At 38.0% G+C, this 27,358-nt stretch overlaps 1 protein-coding gene across 1 annotated transcript in view; it reads right to left on the bottom strand.

Moving 5' to 3' along the window:
* Positions 1 to 27,358, bottom strand: part of LOC132142006 (protein TANC2-like) — a 148,820-nt gene that overhangs the window by 6,541 nt on the left and 114,921 nt on the right. The window contains exons 7-25 of the mRNA XM_059551656.1: positions 27,046 to 27,297; positions 21,571 to 21,699; positions 18,344 to 18,625; positions 17,082 to 17,209; positions 14,142 to 14,373; positions 13,885 to 14,054; positions 13,520 to 13,798; positions 11,585 to 11,916; positions 11,313 to 11,421; positions 11,040 to 11,162; positions 9,884 to 10,120; positions 9,576 to 9,761; positions 9,279 to 9,372; positions 9,054 to 9,187; positions 8,846 to 8,969; positions 6,384 to 6,559; positions 4,738 to 4,870; positions 510 to 601; positions 257 to 403 (exon numbers count right to left, since the gene is read on the bottom strand). Of these exons, the coding sequence (XP_059407639.1) occupies positions 257 to 403; positions 510 to 601; positions 4,738 to 4,870; positions 6,384 to 6,559; positions 8,846 to 8,969; positions 9,054 to 9,187; positions 9,279 to 9,372; positions 9,576 to 9,761; positions 9,884 to 10,120; positions 11,040 to 11,162; positions 11,313 to 11,421; positions 11,585 to 11,916; positions 13,520 to 13,798; positions 13,885 to 14,054; positions 14,142 to 14,373; positions 17,082 to 17,209; positions 18,344 to 18,625; positions 21,571 to 21,699; positions 27,046 to 27,297 (3,359 nt within the window). The remainder of the gene's footprint in view (positions 1 to 256; positions 404 to 509; positions 602 to 4,737; positions 4,871 to 6,383; positions 6,560 to 8,845; positions 8,970 to 9,053; positions 9,188 to 9,278; positions 9,373 to 9,575; positions 9,762 to 9,883; positions 10,121 to 11,039; positions 11,163 to 11,312; positions 11,422 to 11,584; positions 11,917 to 13,519; positions 13,799 to 13,884; positions 14,055 to 14,141; positions 14,374 to 17,081; positions 17,210 to 18,343; positions 18,626 to 21,570; positions 21,700 to 27,045; positions 27,298 to 27,358) is intronic.

Genomic DNA, 27,358 nt, shown 5'->3' with positions numbered 1-27,358 from the left:
AATATTAAAAAAATTGCATAATACACTGATTTGAAAATATTTAAATATAAAACAGAACAAATGTTAATTAATAGAATTATAGTATCAAAATATTGATGTTAACGAAATAAATAGCACAAGATCAAGCAAACACTGTGATCAGTGGATGCTAAGACAAAGTGCCAGTCAATCAGGGCAATCTCAATGCTTACTCATAATTTGAGTAAAGAGAGACAAAAAGAAGAGGGATTTATGAAACACAGTGCTTTGGACTCACATTCATTTTCCTCCGGCAGCGGGAGAGGTTGAGCAGCAGAGAAACTTTGAGCTCACGGAAGGTCTTCAGGTCCTCGGTGAAACCCTCTCGTGGGAACTTCTTCAGGGCGTACTGGTAGCGTTGGGCGGCTTCTTTTACCTTTCCTTTCTGGATCAGCAAGACATTCTTACTTTTGAATTTGTTCATAATCTAATATATATTTATGACATATGCACACGCATTGGTTTGGCTGAATATTCAAAATGCAACTCACCTTGTAGAATCCATCTCCTTCCTCTATCAGTTTACTCAGCAGAACAATCATAATATCAGGTTTTGATGTGGCCATTGCCCATGTTGCAGGACCTGGGTGCAAAGAAATGGGGCAAAGCAAAGATTAAGCACAGATTGACAGTCCGTATGGGCACAAACTAGCTTGCTAATCTCTGAGGAACACAAAGGAACGAGCAGGCTGCCACAATATCTTGCTTAAAAGGAGGCAAAGTCTATGAACAACTCTTGGATAATCACAAAAAGCCATGGCAACACGCCAGACAGAATAACAAGAAACAAATCACGAGCAGCTTGGCTGTTTATACCTTGCTGAAATTGACATGTTTATACTGGCAATACAAACATTAAGTCCAACAGCTACTGAAGTTGCAGTCAGCATGCTTGAGCTCTCTGTGGAGAGCCTGAATAGAGGTCATGTGTTTCTACTGGTTTGGACTGAATGTACAGTGGAGGGAGGGTGGGAATAAGAGATTGACAGTGGTATATTAGAGCTGTAGATTTGGCCATGGGCATCCAGTTGCAGTATGCAGGCAGGCAGTGATTTAGTGCAATTCATGCACAGAATTAGGTACCAAACTGGCCAACAGCCTGAAAAAGCCAAACTGACAGCAACTGTGGGAAAAAAATGAGGGGATTTGTTCACACAGGATGCATTCTTGCAATCAAAACCAGCTAGATGCAATGCAGAATAAACTAAAGAACCAGACAGTATTCATTAACACGGATTTAACTTCAAACGGCATCTTAAAAGTCTGAGCTTATGGCAAAAGGTGTTTTTATGTAAGGTATGGCAATGTGTTGCAGCAATCGAAGACGTCCATTGTAATAAAGCAGAATAGAACAGAATGCAGGTGTCTTGAGATGCCTTTTAAAACTACAGCATCTTAAACATGTGACGTTATATGGTTTCATGAGCAGCATCTTGAAACGCAACGCTAATGGCGCAAAAAGCTGCACAGCAACACTGAAAGTCGTCCATTACAGTACAACAACACAAAGGAATTGAACAGAATATAGGCATCTCAAGATGATTTTTAGCTTCTTTTAATTTGACACAGAATCTTGAAATGTGACACCAATGGTGCAAGATGCTGAAAAAACAAGAATCACTACATTAAAAGATGTCCATCTCAATACAAAAAAAATTCCAGGAATCTCATAATCAACTTTATACAACATTTTAAAATGTGGCGCTAATGGGGCAAGATGCTGCAAAAAAAAAAAAGAGCAAAAAGCATCACAACACTGAAGGACGTCCATTGCATATAGAACCAAATGCCGATAACTCAACATGAGGTTTTAACTTATTTTAACTTGATACAAAATGTTAAATTGCAACTTTAGAGACATTGCAATGGTCAAAGATGACTCTTTGTCACATGATTACATAGAAAAACAGTTGCAAAACAGTGCAAGAATGCATTCTGTGTTAACGCTCCCCAAAACCACAGAACACTCAGCATGTAGAAACATTCTGCAGCATCATGCAAAAATGCAACACTGGTTTTCCTACATGCAGCCATGCAAGCAAAAAAAAAAAAAAAAAAACGACAAAAAATAAACTGAAAGAATCAACATCTACCATCAGAATTTTGCAGTATAAATTTACACAAAATCCACCCATGTTTATGGCTGATAGCAGCTCTATTCATCATAGCCAAGAATGATATGAAGATTAAATGCCTTTCACACCGGGGCACCCAAAACACTGACAGACCCGGTCAATGGAGAAGGGACCAAACAGGTAACGAGATGGAGGGACACAGTCAAAAATGGCAGATGGGACGCACAAAGGTCTGTGTTTTACCTCGGGCACGGGTGGGGAGTGTCTGACATCCTGGTTACGAAGAGAGAAGTGGTGGAAAGGGTCACGAGTGAAAGGGTGACAGGTTATTGGGGAAGAGTGAAGTATCCGTATGAGACAGGGAGCAAAAGGTTTATGAAAACGGGAAACGGGGAGAATATGATAGAGAGTCAAGAGAAGAGAACAAGGGGGATCAATAGGGGTGAAAGAGTGAGGTGAAAGGAAGAACAAGGAAGATCAGCCGTGAGAAGCCGTGGCAAGCAGCAACATTAGCAAAAGCAACAAGCCCATCCTGATCAGCTGCAGATCAGTGGAGTTCTGCAGGTCGGTGAAGAGCACACGAGAAGGAGGGTTAGCCTCGGATGACTGAGCTCACATGGAGGGGTATGAAGGAGAAAGACATCTACATGTGAAGCTAATTACATGTCATCTTCATAATATATCCAAAGCATGTGCTTTTAATGATTCTAATGCACTTCTTCAAGGTATAAGCATTGGAATTTATACTGCGCTCCATTCAAATGTTAATGTGGGAAAGTCCTAATGAATGCAAGACACACTCGAAAGTTTGGTGTCAGTACATAAATATATATATATATATATATATATATATTAGTGATGCACCGAAATGAAAATTCTGCGCCGAAACCGAAAATTTAGGATGCACTTGGCCGAAAACCGAAACTGAAGCCGAAAATGGCTTCTTTTAAAAACGTATATATATATTGCTTGGATTTAATGGATCTGAATTGAAAAATCACAATATAATAATCAAACTTTTATTAACAGTTACATAACAAAAATTAAAATATTTTTAACAATAAATATAAATAATAATTATTCTTCAAGTTTTATGTTCCATCAAATAAAATAGTTTTTTTTTTAAATTGTGCAAAAAAAATCCACAAATTTGGAGATTTTTGCAGAACAAATGTTACATATTGCAACTTTGGTGTCCTCTCGTATAGGGCTGTCACTTTTGTGAAAAAAAAATCCTGTTCGATTTTTGAGACATAGGCAAAGTGTTCATTGAATCGTTAGTAAATTGCCTATATTTGGCGTTGATCCATTTTTCAACGCCAAATATAGGCAAATCCACCAACAACTAAACAGGCATTAGGGCGAACGTAAAGAGGGTGCTTGAGACGCGCACAAGTCAGCAATGTGGACTGCCATAACATCAATGAAAAACATTACTGAAGGCTACATTGATATTATGCACTAATAGGCTGTGTGTGTGTGTGTCAGAACCTGCAGTTGCTGTGTGACGCGCGTTCGCTGCGAGCGTATAGTGGCGAGCTGGACGCGCTCCGAGAGAAGGCCGTTAAAATCGATTCCCTGTTTTCGTTTTCGAAACTTGTGTTGGTTGGTCCGATCAATTGTGCAGCTTTTGTGACAAGCTTTTTTTGATTGTGACAGCCCTTTGACATGCTTAATCTTTGATAGGCAGACGCGTGATAACAGCTCGACCGTGAGTGAAACCTCACTTGCGCACGGATGGGAGGGGCGGGTGACATTCATTTTCGGTTTACGTTTTCGGCTGTTTTTTTTATTTCGGCCCGAAACCGAAAATGCCATTTCGGCCGAAAATTTTCGGCGGCCGAAATTTCGGTGCACCCCTAATATATATATATATATATATATATATATATATATATATATATATATAATTTAAGAATGACCTTGAGGAATGTTTCAACATCAGTAATAATACAAATGTTACTTCAGCATTTACATTTAAAAATAGAAAATAGTCATTTGAATTAGTACTAATAATAATAATGATATATATTAATAATAATAATAATAATAATTACATACACAAAAAAAATTTCCAACTTGCTTCTCTGCTTCCATCCAAGCTGCAAATTTATGCAAAGAAATTTCACAAAAACTATTTGCGAAATAAAGCAGTATTTACTTCCCATGTGCTGAACAAAACTGAATAAAAAAAAATAGGAACATAAATGGAAGTTGTAGCCCTGAGAAAGCTGCTGCAGCTCTTTTTTACATCTTAAATGTAATAAATTACTTGCAGATTAAAGCTTGCAGACAAAACGCTCTGATGAACTTCATGGTTGCTAGCGATCAGTGACAGATGTTTTATGTCTAGGAGCATCAGCGTTCCAGAAAATGCTTTGGCTCCAAAATTTCACAATGACCAACTGAGCCATGTTTACTTTTCTTCCCTTAGCAAAATATTCTGTTTTCTCCCAAGTAGGAAGCTGGTGATTCTGACTTTCCAGGTTGAATGGAGCGCAGCATTACAACCTCAAGTTAATTATTACACAAAACATACATCTTTTTTTCTTTTTAAGTAGCTCATTTTACCACTAATACTTATAGTACAAAAACACAGTTCAGCAAAAATGATTCTGTAAGAACAGTCCCCTTTCCAGCCTACCTATCTTGGCGCCCTTCTTGAGCAGCGCCACCACCACTGATGTGTTCCTGCAGCCGACCGCACGATCCAGTGGACGCATGCCGCTGTAGTCCACATGCTCAATCATCGCACCATGATCCACCAGATACTGCACCTGCAACCACATCAACACCAGAGCTGTGCTTTATTGTCTGTATATCTGTTTAAAACCATTCGCATTTGCACGCGCGCCCCATTTTGGAGATTTAAAGTTCATCCGAAAATCAATATTCTGTCTTTATTTATTCGCCATCCATATTTTTCAAACCCGTCTGAGTTTCTTTCTTATGCTGAAGACGAAAGATAAACAGATATTTTATATTGATAACCAAACAGTTGACGTTAGTCACTGACTTCCATAGTATTTTTTTCAATAGAATGGAAAGTCAATGGCTACCGTCAACTGTTTGGTTACCAAGATTCTTCAAAATATCTTCTTTTGCGTACAACAGAAGAAAGAAATACATAAAGGTTCGGAACGATATGAGGGTGAGTAAATAATGACAGAATTTCATGTTTGGGTGAACTAACCCTTTAAGGTATTTTTTTTAAGGGGACATCAGATGCTCATTTTCTACAATTTGATATGATTCTTTAGGGTCTTCTAGAAAAGTCTACAACATACTTTGGTTTAAATTTCTCAATGGTAGTGTAAAACAATACCCTTTTTTACCCTGACAAAAACAGCTCTGTACACAGTGACCCATATCGGTGCATGTCTCTTAAATACTTACTAACGCCTTATTACTATCTAGCGCATTATTAGGAAAGGCGATTTGCAAAGATTCATTCATTCATTCAAAAAAATAAAAAACTTTTACTCACTTCTTCTGCAGGTGAAGCTGGATTAGAAATGATTTGCATGAACAAAAACACTTTTAGGTAGATCAGGGGTGCATTCCCTTACAAAAAACAAAACAAAAAAAACACTTTAATCCACTGTATCTTCAGCGGCTCAGATGTCGAGAGTAAATGACGACTGCTATGCTAATTATTACATCCAGCAACAAAACAACTCAATTGCTATGGAAACACTGGTGGAGTGATGACAGCTCACTCAGGGCGGGTCTGTGCTAAAACGCCACTGTCAGTCAATATTTGTGGGAGGAGCCTTGGCCTGTGTGGTGAATTATACAGGATTTCCAGGAAACTTGTGTGTCGTGTTCTTTAACGTTCCATCTGGAAAAAAGATGCTGTGGTGCCAAAGAAGAAAGCCATCGTAATTACAACTGTGACGACGAGCACTTATCAGGATCAACTAAATGCTGGATTCTCAAAAGTATGTGAAATATTTAATGTTTGCGGCATCAAATCGTTATAATATGTTTAAGAGTTTTATACACCGGTCTGTTATTGTGGCGACATTTCCATGCCCCGAAATGTGCCGCTGAACGAAGAAGCATACATCAGGCCAGAATCTGTGAATGGCTTGAACTGTTAAAGCGATTATTATTTTTGGGGATTAAAAAAATAAAAAAGCACTGGGTGGATTTGTTTCATTGTAGAGTGGATGTGTACACACACTGCCAACACACATTTATGTTGAAGTGAATAGTGAATTTTGCATCCGATGACCCCTTTAAACAATCTAAATCCACTTTACATTAGTTTCCAATAACAAAACCAACCACTTCTGAGTCGCCATAAAAAGCGGCAAGATCCAGTGGAGTGCGTCCGCTCTTGTCTGCATGGGCCGTCGCCGCACCTCTTTCAACCAGAGCACGGACCAATGGGAGGTGGCCTTTAAGACACGCCCAGCTCAGTGCGGTTAACCCCTCCTTGTCCATCAAAGACAATGAGGCTCCTGTGAAATAAGTTAGAAATGCAGGTAAGAAAGGATTGACTGGGATTTTCCTTTCATTTAAATGACTAATATATTCCTTTATAATGCCTGCTCGGGCTGGATGATTTATCTAACGATATGAGTCAGTAAATCTGGTTCCGTGATTACCACTAAATCGCCAACACCTGCTTTCAAATGGAGCGGCATTTAATAGACACAGCCGTAGATCGCTGACAAGCTAAGCAATATCGCGTTCATTATCACCTTCGATGAATACGCAATATGAACGGGATATTGCACAGCTTGTCAGTGATCTACAGCTGTGTCTATTAAATGCCGCTCCATTTAAAGGAACACTCCGACTTTTTGGGACTTTAGCTTATTCACAGTATCCCCCAGAGTTAGATAAGTCCATACATACCTTTTTCATTTCGGTGCGTTCTGTAAGTGTTATTTGACGCACCCACCGCTAGCCTAGCTTAGCACAAAGACTGTATGTTAATGGATACTGGTAGCATAGTAATCCCAATAAGTGACAAAATAATGCAAACATTTTCCTATTTACATGTTGTGATCTGTACAGTCACAGCGTGTACAAATAACAAGGATATATGAGACAGAGAGCATTTTTAATCGTATAAATACTGGGAACTATATTCTCACTAGGCGTAGGAGCACAGCTAACGTTACTTGGGCGGAGTGGCTACTTGGGCGGAGTGATTAGCGCAGCACACGAGACCGTAAACAAAACAAACGTGACTAACTAGCTAGACGTGACTCGTGATCATGGCTGACTTTGAGGAATTGTCAGACTCAGAGGAATTTTACTGTGTATCAAACCAAGATCTAGAACCATATAGTTTTGAGCCAGAATACACAGACGAGGAGTTACAAACTTTGGAAGCTGTAAGAAGAAGGGAGAATCAGAACGAACACGGACTGGTGGTGTAAATATGGAACATGCCAACCTATGCCGACAGAAACCGAGTGCCTTTGTTGTAATGAATGGGACCGGGTATAGCCATCAATGTCAAGGCTTGATGACAATCAAAATATTTGCGTCACTACCACGGAAGATTTCTCTGCCCTAATAATGTACACCCGGCAGTTGTCTTTTTTTCCCCATTGTGACAAGATCAACTGGAAGAAACGCCCCATGCCGAGTGAACCTAATGGTCAGCTGTCCACCAAGTAAGTGATTTTGTTATAAGGATCATTCAAAGTTCAATGAAATTGTAGTATAGCCATTGCATACAGTGTGTCACAATAAAGGGGATACACTGATACAAGGACCCCCTATTTACGTAATAGTGTCACTACTAAGGTTATATTACATTAGCATGGCACTGTTACAGTAGGGCTAATGTTAGTCATCTCAAAACATAACTAAACACTTACCACAGCAACAGGTGATCCAATTTGTCCTGTCTTTATTATCGATGGGATGGCTGTATCCTTTAGCACACGTTTCATGGTCCGAACGAAATACTTCGTGATGGCGTTTACAGGTGTGTTTGGATACTGTTTGGATCTATTTCCAGAGCAAGTAGCCATCGATTCATCAGGTCAGCGTTTGTGGTTGGAATTCTATGAAACATCATAGTAATACCTGGTCTCCCCTGTTTATTGTCGCAGTTCTTTACAATACAGCGAACACCCATGATTGTACACTATAAATTTACTATCTAGTAATTGCTGACTCTATTACTCCAACTCTGAGCGAACTCTCTTCTCCTCACCACGGCGCGTCTCGTGTGTTGCGCTAATCACTCCGCCCAAGTAGCCACTCCGCCGAAGTAACGTTAGCTGTGCTCCTACGCCTAGTGAGAATATAGTTCCCAGTATTTATACGATTAAAAATGGTCTCTGTCTCATATAGCCTTGTTATTTGTACACGCTGTGACTGTACAGATCACAACATGTAAATAGGAAAATGTTTGCATTATTTTGTCACTTATTGGGATTACTATGCTACCAGTATCCATTAACATACAGTCTTTGTGCTAAGCTAGGCTAGCGGTGGGTTAGTCAAATAACACTTACAGAACGCACCGAAATGAAAAAGGTATGTATGGACTTATCTAACTCTGGGGGATACTGTGAATAAGCTAAAGTCCCAAAAAGTCGGAGTGTTCCTTTAAAAAACTGGTGATGGCGATTTAGTGGTAATCAGGGAACCAGATTTACTGACTACAAGCGCATGAATATATCATTAGATATATCGCCCAGCCCTAATGCCTACTGTACTATTTTATACTTATTAAACTATAACAACAACTCTAGTGTGTGTGATCAGTACAGCAGTACCTTGAGCCAGCAGGAACTCGGCCGTACCCAGGTGTCCCTCAGACGCAGCCATCATTAGAGGAGTTCGTCCCTGTTTATCCGCCATGTTCACATCAGCGCCATGATTCAGCAACAGGTCCACTATCTGCACAACCAACACCGACATCTCAGGCTAATGTGACCACATGTGCAAAGTAAAAATGACTTCTGAGATGTTGTAGGCGCTCACCTGCCAGTGTCCCTGCCGCACGGCGCTGAAAAGTGGCACGATGCCTCTGCGGTTGGGCTGAGCCACAGCGGCACCCTGCTCCAGTAAAAGACGACACACGTCCAGCTTCCCCCGACCCGCTGCTGCTGTCAGAGCTGAGATACAGAGAGAGAGAGAGAGACTCTTTAGTGAGCAAACTGTACACTCATATTTACATGGAAACAAGGAGTACAGGTTGCCTGGTACCTGTTTCACCCCACAGTGTGTCAAAGTTATTTATCTGAGCTCGTTCCTCCTCTTCCTCATCTTTCTCAGGTAGGTCAAGCAGGTAGGATACAATCTGTGAATGAATCAGAATTATAAATCAAAGATTATAACCATAGGGATAAAGGCAATTTAATACAATGATTAAAAAAAAACTAATTTAAAGGCAAAAAAATAAAATATAATACAATGGCACAAATCTAGAAATTAAACATAATAATAAAAAAATAAATAAAATAAAAAATAAAATAAAATAAAATAAAATAAATAGGCTCTTACCTCTGTATAGCCCATGCTGGCGGCTGCAATGAGGGCCTGCTGTACTGCATGGCTCTTGCTGAAGGATCCAGCCTGCTGTTCGTCGGTGTTCCACTCGCACTGCACCAGATACTTGACCACTTCTAGATGACCCCGCAGACCTGCGTGGACCAGTGCACACTGACCGTTCTTATCTAGGTGATCCACCTGAACACAAACAGAAGAAGAGAGAGACAGTGATGAAACTTTGACTGATAATTCAAAATCAACAGCCACCACCCTGCATTCTTAAGGATTATCCATCTCTAGCGTAACATGGCAAGGCTTACCTTGGCTTTCTTGCCACAGAGGGTAGTGATGACAGGTAGGTGACCCGCGGCAGCTGCGTAGCTGAGGGGAGTGAGACCGCTATCTGAAACGCCATCCACATCCGCCCCAAACTCCAACAGCAGAGCCACAGTCTCCAGGTAGCCCAGGTGAGCATGGACACACAGGATGGGGGCGTTATTCAACACCTCTGTACGAAAGTTCACGTTAGCTCCGCCCATGATCAGCAGCCGAGATACCTGGCAAAATGTTTTTCAGAGTTAAGAAATAAAGAAGTGTCCAATCATGCTTTATATAATAGTTTACTGGACTCAAAATAAACAATTTCTTGCTGATAAATATTACAGATATAAATTTCACTACAAAAAAAAAAAGAAAAAATATATATATATATATATAAAGATAAAATAACTAGATAAAATATACTACCAATCAAAAGTTCAGGGACACTTTTTTTCGATACTTTTAAATCGATACTTTTATTCAACAAAGATGCATTAAATTGATCCAAATAAATAAATAGTAAATAAATAGTAAATACTTCTTTTACATAAGAAATTCTATTTCAAATAAATGCAGGCAAATTCATTTTAAATTTGTAAATAATCTAAAATGTAAATAACTAAAAAAAAAGAAAAAAAAACAAGTTATTTTAAATTGTAATAATATTTCACAATATTAATGTTTTTTAAAAAAATTTTGCCCAAATAAATGGAACATTGGTGATAATAAGATACCTTTTTCCCCCAAAAGGCTGACAAACCCAGTTTTGAAATGTTGTGTGTGAAGAAATTTTTTCTAAACTGTTTTATTATGTAATTATGATTTTCTTTTACTTAATTGTGTAATTATGTATTTTTAATTATATTAATTATCTCAATTTTAAACTGAGAGGTTTAAGAGACTTTAATAATTTTAAATTATTTAAAAAAAAAAATTAAAAATTTCATTTTTTTACATTTAATAAACTTCTTTTTTATGATAATTAAAAAAATGTATTCCAAACGTTTGAATGGTAGTATACTGTAAATTAACTGTAGAAATAACATCTAGGATTTTTCCAAGATTTTCCTAAGAAAAACTACTTTTCCAGGCCTGGAAATCACTTTAAATTAAAGTTGTTTTTAGACTGTGGGAATTCAGTTTTTATTTGTATACCTTGATGTTTGGAGTGTAGAGGTTTCTCAGTGAAGCCAAAGCTGCAGAGAGTCCTTCTGTACTGTAGGACACCCACAACCCCTGCAGAACTGACGAGGAAACCCCAACCTTCTTACTCAGGCCCTGCATCCAAGAGACAAAGTGCTTCACTAACAACATCAATGGAAATGTAACATAAATCTGTTTCAAAAGCATTTATATACTGATGTAGTCAAGTTTATGCTATCAATTTAGCAACATCAAAACATCTATAGTTGTTATAGTTAGCCTAACCTTAAAGATGTGAGCTTTGAGAATGTGGTGGCCAAGTTCGAGGGTCTGCTGTCGATTAAGTTTAATGTCTTGCCGTGAAAACCAGAAAGCAAGCAGTGTGTGGCCACTCCTAAAGAATCATGGGAAAAGAGACAAGATGGGGCTATAAGAGATTTTGCTATATTTCTCAGGAATTGACAATGTTCACATCTGATTTTACCTTAGGATATTCAATAAGAAAAAAAATGCTTTTACTATGAAATGTACAGATTTTGAGCCCTCATACTTCTCACCTGGGGTCACAGAGGAACTTGGCCTTCTCTCCATCCTCTCTCCAGATGAGCCACTCTCTGAAGGAGGGGTGGATGAACATGCGCGTCCCATCACGTCTTTTCACCAGGAAGGGCGACAGGAGTTCAGACCTCTGCTGGAAATCCTCCCAGTCCATGGCCGCTCCATGCACCATGCTGGCATTCACGGCACCGTAGGCCTGCTCATCAGTTAATGGGTGTAGAGAAGCCACGGCAACGTTAAGCAGTGGAAGAACGCGCTCGAATGACGACTGAGTTGGGAAACGCATGTTTAGCAGCAACAGGTAAACCTCAGCCAGATTCACCGGAACCACCTGCACACAAACATCACGCTTACAGCTTTTAAAAACAATTAATACATGCTAATAAGATGAAACATGCGGATCCTTTTAGGGCCACATTTACTAACAGCTCTTGCCAGTGCAAACCGTCTTTTGGCGTTAAAAGACTACTGTCAGGATTTATTAAAGACGCACAGTGTAGAATTAGCGCTGAGAAGGCGTGGACACAGTTAATTTTTGCATATGACATTACTGAATATGCATTGGTAGGAGTTTCCCTTTTAGATGCAAAATTAATGGGAGGAGAGTTTTCAAATGAATAACACAATGCGATTTACTAACGTTTGCGCTCATCAATTTGCTGATATTTGCGCCATTATTTAACGCACAAAAAAAGCATTTCTTAAAGAAGGTGGTAATTTGCACTGCTCTTGGTAGCAGTGTTAATTTTGGCAGGCATTTTTGATTTAGTCTTAGTCTTGAGATGAAAATGCTTAATAGTCTTAGTCACATTTTAGTCATTTGAGTCTGTCATAGTTTTAGTCGACTAAAAGTCATTGCATTTTAGTCAACTTTTAGTCACTTCTTTTAGTCAGTAGTTTTAGCCAAGATGTAGTTTCCAAAATGTATTTTGGTAGCTATTTTATATGTAGTTTTCACTTTTGTTGGTTAACATTAATGACAAATAGGTATTTAACTTGGAATGCTGTCCTTTTAAGACGGAAGGCATGCATTAAATACTGACACACGTTCAGTTTTCACATGTTCAGTTAATCCATAACCTACTGTATTTACATGAGATACTCTACACGATAAACATTTGGACTGCTGTGTGCGTTTGAGCACTGAGAACTGATCGCGCGCTGAGAACTGAGGGAGTGGAGCGCGGGAGAGAGAGAGAGAGAGAGCACTTCTATCAGCGTGATTTCGCCTATACCGCCTTCACTAAGTTTAAGTTACGTAATCGACAACGAGTTGTGACTTCCGGGAAAAACAGGATGTCTGGTCACCTCATTCCTACTCCTTCGGGTGCTGAGGCCATTGTTTCAGATTGCTAGCTCGCATTTTATTAGCCTATCCATAAACTGCGGCTGCCATACTGAGACTAGATATGCAAATGGCCCTTATCCGATCGCAATCCAATGACAGGAATGCACATTTTAAAAGGCAATAGCCTAGAGGATGCATTTTGAATATCTGGCAGTTCTCAAATAACATTATAGTCCAGTCTCGTCTAGTTAACGAAAACGCGACATACATTTCATCATAATTTCGTCATCAGATATTCTTTTTAGCTCGTCAACGTCTCGTCTTAGTCAAAGAAAAAATGTTCGTTAACGAATATTTTTCGTCGTCGTCTTCGTTAACGAAATTAACACTGCTTGGTAGATTGCGCTGTTCATTATGGAAATGATCTGGCCACGTTAATGTGTGATTGTCAGTAAATCATACACAGAATTTCCCCTCCCATTGGCGCTTTCATGGAATTGTGCTCTAACACAAATTTGCCCTGTTAAGTATAAATAAATTTTCTTTTCAAATTCTTCCAATAAATAATTAACATCAAATGCATATCTATTCATTTTCATTTTAATTTTAATTTAACAGAAGACATTTGTATTGATTGAGCCCTGACCTTGAAGCTGGAGCTCTTGAGCACCAGATAACCCTTCTCAATGAGGTCCAGCGTGAGCTTCAGGTAGAGATAGGAGCCCCGGCTCAGACTTTTCAGATGAGCGCTGAGTTTGGCGAAGGCTGCGTTGTCCAGCTTCCCATTGAGCGCCACGTTGTTTTGGATCTCCTGGCTGCAGTGAAGCCGGTGAAGGATGTAGCCCTGCAAGTCCGAGTCAATCGCATCACTTTCCTCCAGTCGATCCAGAGAGATCCGGTGGAATGGTAACGGACGAGTAATATCCTGAGAAGGAGAGAAAATTTATTAAAAAAATAAGAGGATGGGAGGATGTATGGACAGATAGATAGATGGATGGATGGTATACAGACCTGCAGTGTCGTTCTGACAGTGACCACCAGTTTAAGCCAGGGAGGGAAACGTTTGATGGTTTTGCACAGGAAGGAAACAATGGTTTCTCCGTAATCCGGTTTATGGAACTCCGCCTCATTCAACCCGTCAATCAGGATGATAAGGTTCTCCTCACATGCGATTTTTCTCTCTGTAAACATTGCATTGTTCAATATTACATATATGTCAGCACATGTATGCACAGATTAAGAGTGTGCACGAGCACACGTTTGCACACCTCGATACAGGATGTCCAGAGGTTCCAGCAGGCCCCTGCGGAAAGCGTTGAAAGGGTCCTGGACGCAGGCGCGCAGACTGAGGGTGCTCTGCAGGTGCGGCTGGCGGAGCAGCAGCTCTCGGTAGGCCTGCATCTGAGGTGCCCTGCACAACAACGCTGCCACATTATGCACAAACTCAGGGACCAGGCAGGTGTACGCGTTGTCGGCCTGACAGTAATGGTACGCTACCACCTGCACATGAGAGAGCAGATAAAAGCTGGTAAACATTTACATTCACAGCACAGCTGGGATTGAAAAACTTGATTTGGCTTATTAACATTCAGTTTTAGTTACTGAATTTGATTGGTACATCAAATATTGTTGCAACAGTGCTGTTATTTCACTCAATGATGATTTGGAAAACAGATATTTCAAAAACAAAACACCACTACAGTGTTGTTCAGAGACACACAATGTGGTTAATTTGTAAAGCAAGAACAGTAACTCACTATTGTGTCAAAATGTTCAGTAGTAAGAGTCAGATTTATTTCCCAAAGAAATTAATACTTTTATTCAGAAAAGATGCACTGAAGTGATCAAAGGTAATAGTAAATATTTCAATTATTACATAAAATATATATTCTATTTTACTGTATTTTTTTTATTAAACTCAGTCTTGGTGAACATAAGAGGCTTCTTTCAAACACATTTTGACACAGTAGCGTAAGGTACTTAACATAATTTTTTTGCTTATTAAACAGTTATGTAAAAGAAAATGTAATAATCTAATCAAAACCGATTTCAACCATTTTATAATAGATTATGGTTGTTCATTATTACAGAATCATGCACTTCTCTGGCATGTACAGGTGCATTTCAATAAATTAGAATGTTATGGAAAAGTACATTTATTTCTATAATTCAACTCAAATTGTGTAGTTTAAGTCTTTGGTTCTTTAAATTGTGATGATTTTGGCTCACATTTAACAAAAACCCACCAATTCAATCTCAACAAATTAGAATATGTTGACATGCCGATCAGATAATCAACTCAAAACACCTGCAAATGTTTCCTGAGCCTTCAAAATGGTCTTTCAGTTTGGTTCACTAGGCTACACAATCATGGGGAAGACTGCTGATCTGACAGTTGTCCACAAGACAATCATCGACACCCTTCACAAGGAGGGTAAGCCACAAACATTCATTGCCAAAGAAGCTGGCTGTTCACAGAGTGCTGTATCCAAGCATGTTAACAGAAAGTTGAGTGGAAGGAAAAAGTGTGGAAGAAAAAGATGCACAACCAACTGATAGAACCGCAGCCTTATGAAGATTGTCAAGCAAAATCGATTCAAGAATTTGAGTGAACTTCACAAGGAATGGACAGACGTGTCAAGGTATTTGGCTACAGTTGTCGTATTCCTCTTGTTAAGCCACTCCTGAGGCGTCTTACCTGGGCTAAGGAGTAGAAGAATTGGACTGTTGCCCAGTGGTCCAACGTCCTCTTTTCAGATGAGAGCAAGTTTTGTATTTCATTTGGAAACCAAGGTCCTAGAGTCTGGAGGAAGGGTGGAGAAGCTCATAGCCCAAGTTGCTTGAAGTCCAGTATTAATTTTCCACAGTCTGTGATGATTTGGGGTGCAATGCCATCTACTGGTGTTGGTCCATTGTTTTTTTGAAAACCAAAATCACTGCACCCGTTTACCAAGAGATTTTGGAGCACTTCATGCTTCCTTCTGCTGACCAACTTTTTGAAGATGCTGATTTCATTTTCCAGCAGAATTTGGCACCTGCCCACACTGCCAAAAGCACCAAAAGTTGTTTAAAGGACCATGGTGTTGGTGTGCTTGACTGGCCAGCAAACTCACCAGACCTGAACCCCAGAGAGAATCTATGGGGTATTTTCAAGAGAAAGATGAGAAACAAGAGACCAAACAATGCAGATGAGCTGAAGGCCACTGTCAAAGCAACCTGGGCTTCCATACCACCTCAGCAGTGCCACAAACTGATCACCTCCATGCCACGCCGAATTGAACTTACTTTCCAGAAGGCCAACAATTCACTAAAAATTGTTTTTATTGGTCTTATGAAGTATTCTAATTTGTTGAGATCGTGAATTGGTGGGTTTTTGTTAAATGCGAGCTGAAATCATCACAATTAAAAGAACCAAAGACTTACTACTTCAAACTACTTCAGTCTGTGTGCATGGAATTGATTGCATACACAAGTTTCACAATTTGAGTTGAATTACTGAAATAAATGAACTTTTCCACAACATTCTAATTTATTGAGATTCATCTGTATGTCACACATTTCACAAAGTAAAGTACATCTAGATGCTCCTGCTAAATGTAGATTTAGGCAAAAAAAATTGACCGAAAAGGCAAATAAATATTTCCAGTCTCAGGAATTAAGCACAGGAACTGCTTTCAGCTCCAAAAACACAATGAATATTAAAACTAGAGAAAGATTCAAAGCTCAGGAGTTTTGATGTGATGAAGGGGTTTTATTAATGCATAAAACATTATGGAGTTTAAGTGCATCGATGGCCTTATTCCAATATTCTAAGACTGCTGCTTCCCTGGATTCACTTCATCATGCAGTACGTGTGTGTGTGTGAGTGTGTGTGTATGTGTGTGTGTGTGTGTGTGTGTGTGTTCATAAGCTTGTCATCATTAGCAATGCAGACTGAGTATATCTAATGGCTGTGCTGGGAGACTCATATAAATATTTGATAAGGCAACAGAGCCGCAATAAACATTTGTGCTTAAAAGAATAGAGAGAAAAGAAAAGCACAGAGACAGAGCGAGACAAGGAGCAAATTAATAAATGAAGAACGAGACAAAGGAAGAGATGGAGAGACAGAGAGATTATAAATCAGTAGAAAAGCAGAGGAGAGCGGGAGATTGAATGGCAGCCTGGATATATGCCCGCCTGTTGATTATGTTGGTATTAGTTGGCACCTGAGAAGCCAGTCTTCTGAGCGCCTCCTCCTGGCGTCTCCGCATCTCAGGCGTTCCAGGACAGCTGCTCCCACCGACCAGAGTGCCGTGAGCGGACTGAGGCTGGCTCAAGGGCAATGTGTCACCATCTGAGAGGAAGACATGGCATGCATGTGATGTGAACCTTGTCATAAACTGAGACTAAATGGTTTTGACATTTTAAGATATTTGTTCCCTTCAAAAAAAAAAAAAAAAAACTAAATAAAACACAGTTCACCAAGGAATTATTTGCTCAACCTCAAGTCATTCAAACCTGTAGTGTATAATTTTCTATTGTGTGATTCTTTTTCTTTATGAGTTTATATAGCCGTGGCCATAAAATGTTACTGACATTATGTGATGTGATATGTATTTTATTCACTCTGACCAATGTATGGAGTCTTGTGATTCTAAAATAATAATAAATACTATATCCATAATTGCAAATTCTCATCAGTTGTAGCTAATTAAATGTTTTGGAGCATTTTAATATTCAGATTTTCAAAGCACTTACTAATAAAATATGTATAAAAAATTGTGAGATGTAAGAAGTTGTAAAGGTCTTTATTATTATTATTATGTATATATATATATATATATATATATATATATATATATATATATATATATATATATATATATATATATATATATATATATATAATTTGCTATTTCATGTATATTTATAATGAATTATACACGCACACACACACACAAACATGAAATACATTCTAGAGTATGAAAAAATATATAAATTTAAATCATAATAAAAACATTTTCGTTTTTGCATAGTTAACATGTCTATGACACTTTTTTTTCAACGCATAAAAAACACCTAGCTAGTCTTCTAAAGCCATATGAGAGTTTAATGTACGAGGCAGACTAGAATTTAAGTTATCTGAAGAGTTAGCGTGAATTAGCAAATTCTTTGATGAAGGTCTTTCAGAAAGTGCTGACATTTTCAGATCTATTTCTTAGATTGTAATGCAAGACTCATATTGACGACCTTTACGGTGTCTTTTGTTTGTTTTGTCCTTTCTGAGTTTGAAAGATGGTGGTGTAGTAGTGAAGTAACTCGTTTTGTGTTTCACAGAAAAATTTACAGGTTTGAAGTCACAACACACAATGGTTAATAAATAATGACAAAAATGATTTGTTTTGGCTAGTATACATTTTTTCTATTAGAAGCTTATTAGATCCTGTTCACAGTTAACACATTCATTCGTCTGAATGAATCCACTCACGTTTTGGTGAGGCATGTGGGCTGTCAGAGGTGATCTGTCTCATGCGATTGCCGTGGCAGCTGAGAGCCACCAAGCGAGAGATGATTGCCGTCTTGCCAAAGCCAACGTTGCCTACAATAACCACGCCTTGATTGGCTGAGGACTCGCTGCTGCGCAGACACGCGTCCACTTCCTGGAACAGCCATTCTCGACCGGTGAACACTGCATCAGGGGTCAGACTGGGCACCTCGAAGAGAAGCGGCTTCAGGGCGATGTCCGGTGGCCGGTATGGAGCAAAGCGCACTGCATCATGGGAAACGTTAGGAAATGCTGTCAATCAAACAGGTTTTACACAAACATGCACATACCTACAATATTTTTATCCTTCCAAAGCCTCTTTTCTTCTTCTTACAGAGATGATATCAATCAAACAGAAAGTTTTACAATTCAATTTCCAAATGAAAACCTCTTCACAATGCAATAATCATTTTTAACCAGCAGAGGGAGATGCGTTGTCTGGAAAAGGCCAGAACTGGCAGCTTACGCAAAGCGGAGCTGCAGTGTGAAACAGTACTTGCATCAGGGTGCTCGACCCATCAATGCACGGCAGAAAACACATCGGAAATAACAGATCAGCCTCCATGCATCAAAAAACGACATATCTGTTGAATTTATTGCCACCATGCACAAAGCAAAATCGCCATATTAATCCACCACATTCTTTTTCAATAAATCATACTAGACATCCTGAACATTCATTAAAATAATCCTCATCTAATATTCATATTCAGTCGTAAAGTCTTCATTATTCTTATACGTTTCATACGTATTATCATTAATCCCAATTACTGATAATATTCAAGGCAGATATTGGGAGGAAATCTTCAGCGCAATTAGTATAAATTATGTATAATTTCCTGACTGTATAGGATTATGCTGCAACAAGTGTGATGGAGCATGTTATGAGGTTATTCATCCCACCATTTGCATGTGGACTATTAATCAGCCTGATAACATGTGAATTAATTATCTGTTCATTAGCATAAAGGGGTGGGCGGAGTTATATAGGGTGAGGGGACCTTTATGAGCACATAAAAGGGCAAGAAACAGAGACAAAGAAGGAGAGAGATATAAACCAGGGCAGCCGAGAAGTAATACGACTATAAAGAACTAGAGACAGAGAGTTTGTCATAAAGACAAGTCATTGTGAGAAAGTTAACATTGCTTTTTAGTAAAATATTTACATATATATATATATAAACCTTTTAATGCCTTCTGAAAGAGTACTATGCTCGTAATTGCGGTCAAATTATGCAATTATATACCATCATATACCATATCTATATTATTACGGTTGGATACCTCATGCCTGATGTACGGTTCGAGTGTCACATCGCTATGAACATTTTAAACAAAATATGACAATGCATTTCCACATTCATCAACTAACATTGTAAATGCGGGAAAGTGGTTTGTTTTATATTTTCACTGAAAAAATGTGTATTGATAACGCTACATTTTGTGCTGTATAGCATTACATGACATAATACTAGTTAGTGCTACTGCATGAAGGTTACTAATACAATGGCACCGATATTATTTCCTCCTTTGCATAGAAACGCTATCGTGGATTTGTCCTTTTGCTTTTGGAGCAAATGGGAACACATCATTTTTTATTTGGGTTACACTTTATTTTAAGAGGTTCTTGTTACAGTGTACTTCTACATTTAAGTAGTAATAAACTATAGTACTTACTATATGAAGTTAGGATTAGGGTTTGTCTTAGGGTTACTTGTTTGTAATTATGCATAATTAATTGTTATTATAAAAGTAGATGTAATATGTTTAACAAGGACACCTTAAAATAAAGTGTTACTGATCTTTGTTGTAGTTCTCGTTCACCACTACAGAAGTTTGCCCAACTGTCATGACATCTGCTTCTGAGAACCACAGGAATGGGAAAAGGGTGTATAAATAACAGTCTACCTCCACTGTTTTGTCACCCGTGTGATCATCCTGAAATATACAGGTTACTTGGTAAATTGTGACTCAAGCTATTAGAGTTCTGACCGAATCTGAGAGGAAACCCAGACCTCCGAGGCTCGCTCCCAGCCAGCATGATTTAGGATGTGTGGAGCCTTGACTGTGAGCGTTAGACAGCAGGCTGAGCTCTGACAGATGAGCCAGAGCGAATGCTAATAGGAAGTCAATACATCGATCTGGATAGGAGACAGATTATGGCACGGCTGTCCAAAGGGGAAACCGAGAACAGCAGGATGTGGGGAGATATCTGCGGAAGAGCTTGTGGAGGGTGTTGAGGGTTTTACAGGGACATGCTGTGTGTAGCGGAGGGCAGATGTACACACACACAAACAGAGGTCATTACATTGCAAAGGTTCATTTTAGAAGGGACATATTCTATTATTTTGTAGAATTTGGTTTTTATTTCCACTAGAGTCCACTTATAATGTTAATCAACAAAACCAGTCATAATTGAGATATTAATTACCATTTTTCTACGCTCTCTCAGACTAAGCTGGCTATATTTCTACAGCACCTTATACTGTATGTAAATGACAGCTGTTATGATCAGCTGATATGACCGAATTCATGTTTTGCATGTAAAGACTGTTGATCTAATAGCTTCTGGAGTTCTGAAAACACATCATTTATGACATTTTCCTTCTTAAAAAAATTAAAATAAATAAAATCAGTTTGGACCAGGAAGTGAGAGAAAGGCAGCCAACAAGTATACAATATAAGGAACATCTGAACCGCTTCAATACTATTTAAACATACCTCAAATCTTGAATCTAGACAAAGAAATGCTATTTAAAAAATAAATAAAAATATATCTTTGTTTGGATTCAATAAATAATTTATAAAAAAATGATGTATTTTTCTTTGTGTTATTATCTTACAGAGCTGCTTTATACAGTAGTTCGGTTTCATAACTAATGAACTTTGCAATTACACTGCTATTGAACTAAATAGAGCTGATTAATGACACAATTATCTTTTTAGAGCTGCTTTACAGCTAAAATTGTATGGGTTTCATAACTGAAGTACATTTAAACAATACTGCTATTTAAAACTGCTTTGAAACAATCCGTATTATATAAAATGCTATACAAATAAATGTGACTTGACGCTTGTCTACACTTGTGACTGGCGATATACACAAGGTGGTGGTGAAGTGAAAGAATGGCAGAGTGGACATTTAATAAATATAGGAAAAATATACACACCTCTCATGTCAGCTTGTCCAGAGCGGCTGGAACCGGAGTTTTGTCGTGGCAAACGCAAAGATGTGCGCAGTGGAGCCTGTCTCTGCTCATCCAGATACGCAAGATCCTCCAGGTGAGCTGAACTAGTGGCTGTGAAAGAAAGGGGGAGAAAATCAGGCTACTTTTAATATTTTAAAAATATAGTTTCACATTTTTTCAATATTAACTTTTTTATATTCTTTAAAATTACTTGTTTTTTTATGTGCATTGATGCTTGGGCGATATTATATTTAAAATATGAACGCCAATTAAGAACTTTGAAATTTAACACAAATAAATTCTGAATTTAAATTTAAAAAATGCAAAATAGAGTGAGCGAGAGAGATCGAAAACCTCTATTTAAACTCATGCCACCCACATAAATATTCAACAGAGGGAGAATACACAACAATAACAATGAAACAACATTCATTTCCTTATTTCAGCAGCCAAGCTAATGTAGAGAGGCTATTAAAAAGAAGCAAACAGGTTCCAGGAGTAGCATGCTGTTCCAAAATCAGAGAAAGTTTCCAACAGCATTAATAAGTGTGCTTTCAAATTAACTTCACCTGAAATTAATGAAGTAAATCTGACATAGTATTTTTGTTTAATAAACCAATTACCATGGTAAAAAATTATATAAGATTATAGCTGAATATACACTATGTTAGTAAATTTTAGTAAATATTTGGAAAATAACAGTTAATTTGTTACCATGTTATAATATTTTGGTTTTATTTATAGTGAAACCATGGTTAATTTTCATAAGGGTACAAGTTTTTACTCAAAATGACTTCCAAATGGTGATACAACATGCTACTCCAAGCTATTCTACAAGGCATTATTAGTGATATTATCAGAACTACCAAAAACATGGTAATAGCATGGTTCTGTGTGTTGTTAGTGATGAGACAAACCCTTTGACAAATTCTATGAGAGCTTGTGTTTGCTTAGCTTGTTCTTATTAGCTTTCATGAAAATGCGTGCATGAATTTTGAGCCCCGTTTTCTTTGCTAATGAGGAGGAAAGTTCATGGCGGCTTGATTCACAAGAATATTAAGAACACAGTGGGTGGCCACTGAACTGATCTCGACTCAAAGCAGCTGGAGAAAGCTTTTGAAACTACTTAGCAACAGCTAACATTATTGTGGCAGTGTAAGCACTGGTGCTATGGACAAGTGGCCACCATTAAAGCAAGGTGCCACATACTAAGGAAAGCCTGTTTAATCAAAGACAGATTTCAGAAAACCATCCATGGCCCAATGGTACATGTATACAAATTACAACTTCCTGTTGGTTACATGTGGGGAACAACAGTTTAGTAATTTAAACCTCCCCTAAGAGAACATCACGTTTGACTGGGAACTTTAGAGGAGAGAACTGCAGCAGTGACGAAAAAAACCTGGAAAACTAATTCGCCAGTGGTTTCTTTGAGATTTTGCTATTGGTTTTCATACAACTCATCAGTAAAATAAGGTCTGTGGTAAACATAACTTGATGATACTTTGACGTTTTGCTCTACAAATTGAATTACACATACCTTTACTGTAAAACACGAATTTTGAAGCAGTTACGTTTATTTTATAAAACGTATGTTTCTAATACGTAACTACAGAAAAACGTTGAAAAAACATCAAAGTATCGTCATGCTATGCTAACCACAGTTCTTATTTAAAAATATACACACACACACACACACACACACACACCTATATATATATATATATATATATATATATATATATATATATATATATATATATATATATGTGTGTGTGTGTGTGTGTGTGTGTATATTTTTAAATAAGAACTGTGGTTATTATATATATATATATATAAATCATTAGGAAAATCTCAAAGGAACCAGTGTCGAAATAGTTTGCAAAAGCTGAGAAAGATGTCAAAATCACCACGCAGTGATAAAACGATAACCACAATGAGGAATGATAATGTTGGAATCACTTCCAGAGCAATTTCTTTCTAGCTGATGAACGATAAAAACATCGATCAATCAGAATTCACCCAATTGACCAAGCAGACTACATAACCGCACTCCATGCTAAAAATAAACAGAACATTACTGTCTATTGGTGTGGACGTAATAGTTATTGTTCTCCTTATAGGCTTCGTTCCTTTTGTGAACAGGCCTTATGAGACTTAGCCAGCACTGTTAGCTGTACATTGGCAAAAACTATGGTTATCATGTAAAATGTAAGAAAATATCCCAGACACCAGCATTTCCCCTCCCCAGCCCCACCACCTCCATCTGCACTGCAGACTGTCTGGCTGGCATGACTGTGTTGCTGGATTTACAACCGCTTGAAATGCGTCACAATGACTTGGGCTCCCATCAACTGAACTGATGTTTTACAGTTCCACCGTGGGGCGCTGGTCCAAAAGGCACGTCTGCATTTAAACCAAAAGTCTGAACATGTGCAGATCTACTTATCTCTAAACTTGGTTTCTGTTCGTGCCCTTACAAAATACTATATGGAAGTTAAACATATACCGTATTTTCCACACTATAAGGTGCACTTAAAAGCCTTTAATTTTCTCAAAAAACGACAGTGCGCCTTATAATCCGGAGCGCCTTATATATGGATCAAGGCGCTCTGTCAAAATGTTGACATTCCCTTTAGCACAGCTCCATCTTGTGGATGCATAACGCAAACCCAGTCAAACGTTAATCCGGTTCGCCCTATATATGAAAACAGTTCTAAAATAGGCCATTCATTGAAGGTGCGCCTTATAATCTGGTGCGCCTTATAGTGCGGAAAATACGGTAATAACGAATTCTTTACTAATGATCAGAATGGCAATCTCCACCTTAAAAGAAAAAAAGGCTTGAAGGGTTACTCCACCCCAAAATGAAAATTTTGACACCCAAGTTGTTCAAAACCCGTAAAAGCTACGTTCATCTTCGGAACACAATTTAAGGTATTTTGGATGAAAACCGTGAGGTTTGTGACTGTCCCATTGACCGCCAAGTTAGTTACACTGTCAAAGTCTAGAAAAGTATGAAAAGCATCTCCAGAATAGTCCATCTGCCATCAGTGGTTCAACCGTAACGTTATGAAGCGACGAGAATACTGTTCGTACACGAACAAAACAAAACTAATGACTTTATTCAACAATTAGTCTCCTCGGTCTCTCTCCACATCACTGTAGCACCATTTTGGAGATTATGAGCTGAACGCAAGCAGCGCACGCTCTTCTGAGTCATTCTCGTCACTTCATAACGTTACGGTTGAATCACTGATGGCAGATGGACTATTCTGAAGATGCTTTCATACTTTCCTGGACCTTGACAGTGTAAATTACTTGTCAGTCTATGGGACAGTCACAAACCTAACAGTTTTCATCCCAAATATCTTAAATTGTGTTCCTAAGACGAACAAAGCTTTACGGATTTGAAACAACATGGGGGTAAGTGATTAATGAAAATTTTTTTGTCTATTTATTTTGGGGTTGAGTGACCCTTTAAGATGCGGTCACATTTACCTTTGTTTGAATGGTCAAAGACTAAATGCAGACATTTTAAAAAGGAATCCACACGATTTGGGCGAAATATTTTGCCATGAAACAGCCACCAATAAGGCATCTACTTTTACATATCTATGTTTTTATGTACATATGCGAAGGGTGAATGTGTGTATATGTGAGAGGAAGTGAACGGCCTTCACTAAGGTGCATTCTGGGAGTAATTGAGAATATAGTGTCTTCTCATTTACATGTCACACTTAATTTACTTCTTTAATTTCATTTTGTCACCATTTACTCACCCTTATTTTTATGGTGCTTTTTATACTTTTTTTGCATGCCAAGTTATGCTAATTTGAAACTTCAACATGTCTCTCTGAAAATTCAGAGAGACATGTCAGTTTATTAAAATAAACAACTTCCTAATCATATGCTCAAAGATACATAGATAAAAAATTTGGTGAATTGTTAATATCAACAATAATTCTTAAATTAATAATAATAATAATGAAACCAAATTGAAAAAAATGAGAATAAATAGTTATGTAAATTTGTTGTTACTGTATTTATAAAGAATGATAAGAATTAAGCAATATAGTTTGTTAATCTAAGTTTATAGGCTGAATAATTAACTGATTGTCACATTAATTTAATAAAACTTGCTTTGTTCAATCAGACTGTAGGGGTAGAAATATTAATTTTATAAACATTTAATTTACTTTATATTGGAAATGTCTTCTAGCAAACCTTAAAAAAAAAAAAAAAAAAAAACACTACAGTACTTTAAACTGAGCTACAGAGTTTCTACTATTTTCTCACATGTGGATCCAAAACCAGCAGCACAAATCACAAATCCTTCATAAAACCTGAGATTCACGCAGACGTTCTTGCTTTGTAGTACTGGAGCAGCATCAGGAGCTAGGAGCCGCTCAAATGACCCATAAAGCTGAGAAGAGGGCCACTTCTATAGCTCTCACAGTAGTCACTATGTGCTTTTACTGACCTTGACATTTTAAGGGAATTGGAAACATGTGTCTGTTGACTTTTAGGGTCTGGATTATGCAGGATATTTCCTGTCTCCGCAGCTCACCATTCATGAACAGAAGCGTTCAAAGAGCCTCAGCTGAATGAGTTTCACACAGAGCTGACTCCAAATATTCACCCGCGGTCAAAGATGAATGTGACAAACAGGATTTGAATGCTGGACTGAGTCTTGACTAGCTCAGCATAATATGCCGTTTTCTGCCATTTCACAGTTAATCTAGGGTTAAATAACAACTGAAATGACTCAAAGGAAGCCAAGCAAAGCAATGTAGGTATAGACACATACTGTATATTCTAGAAGAAATTGGCATGATAAAGTAAACCGACTTTTTATACAATGGATCAGATTGAACAACACATGCTTAATCTTAATTTGATTATTTATGCAGCCTACATTCAGGTTAACAAATGATATTTCTCATTCATATCAACAGCATTAATAATAATAATAATTATAATTTTGTAAAGAATATGATGTAGCATTGTTAAGTAGCCTATAACTATATTTAGTAAATGTAATGTAGTATAGTAGACTAACTCTAGGCTAAACAAATTATGGTCAAATTAATTCAGCAGTGGCAAAGTTGAACCTAATCTATTCTAACAAGGTATGTTTCAACTGGCATACTTCTTATGCTACTAGTACTATTTTGGAAGTATGCACATATACTATAGCATGCAATTTTTTAACTATAATTGCCAAAATTTGGCAGACACACTGGATAATAAAGTTTGCAATGAGGCAAATGAACTGATCACTTTATCAAGAGTAATTTTAGTGTCTTTCTTGACTCATTGACTCGACTGCTAAAAGTTTAATACAATTTGTTAATAAATACAGTATGCATACTGCACACTGGTATTTCATATAATACTTAGACATACTGTACAGTATTCTGACATATTCATACAGTATTCTAAATGGAAACTTACCGGCCACAGAGTTGGGGCGAGGCATGAGGTAGAGGGGGATGGAGTGGGCGGAGTGAGAGACTGAATGCTCCAGACTCCTCTCTGGGATTTTGTTGAGGCTGTATGTGGAAGCGGCCATGTTTTCATCCACCCGATAAAGAAAGGAGTCTGTACCCATTGACTTCTGCGCCTGCCAGAGTTTGAGGCTGCCCCGCGAGCCCTCGCTGTGTTTTCCTCCATGCTCGGCGTTCTCCGAGTAACTCGTGAGCGTTGCTGTAAGAAAGCAATGGGAGATTTGAAAAAGGGACCTTTTTTGAACAGTCATTGTCATATA

This window comes from Carassius carassius, chromosome 1, assembly GCF_963082965.1.
Source record: "Carassius carassius chromosome 1, fCarCar2.1, whole genome shotgun sequence".
Taxonomy (NCBI): domain Eukaryota; kingdom Metazoa; phylum Chordata; class Actinopteri; order Cypriniformes; family Cyprinidae; genus Carassius; species Carassius carassius.
Note: the sequence above shows the minus strand (reverse complement) of the source record. Positions and strands in the feature narration are given on the sequence as shown.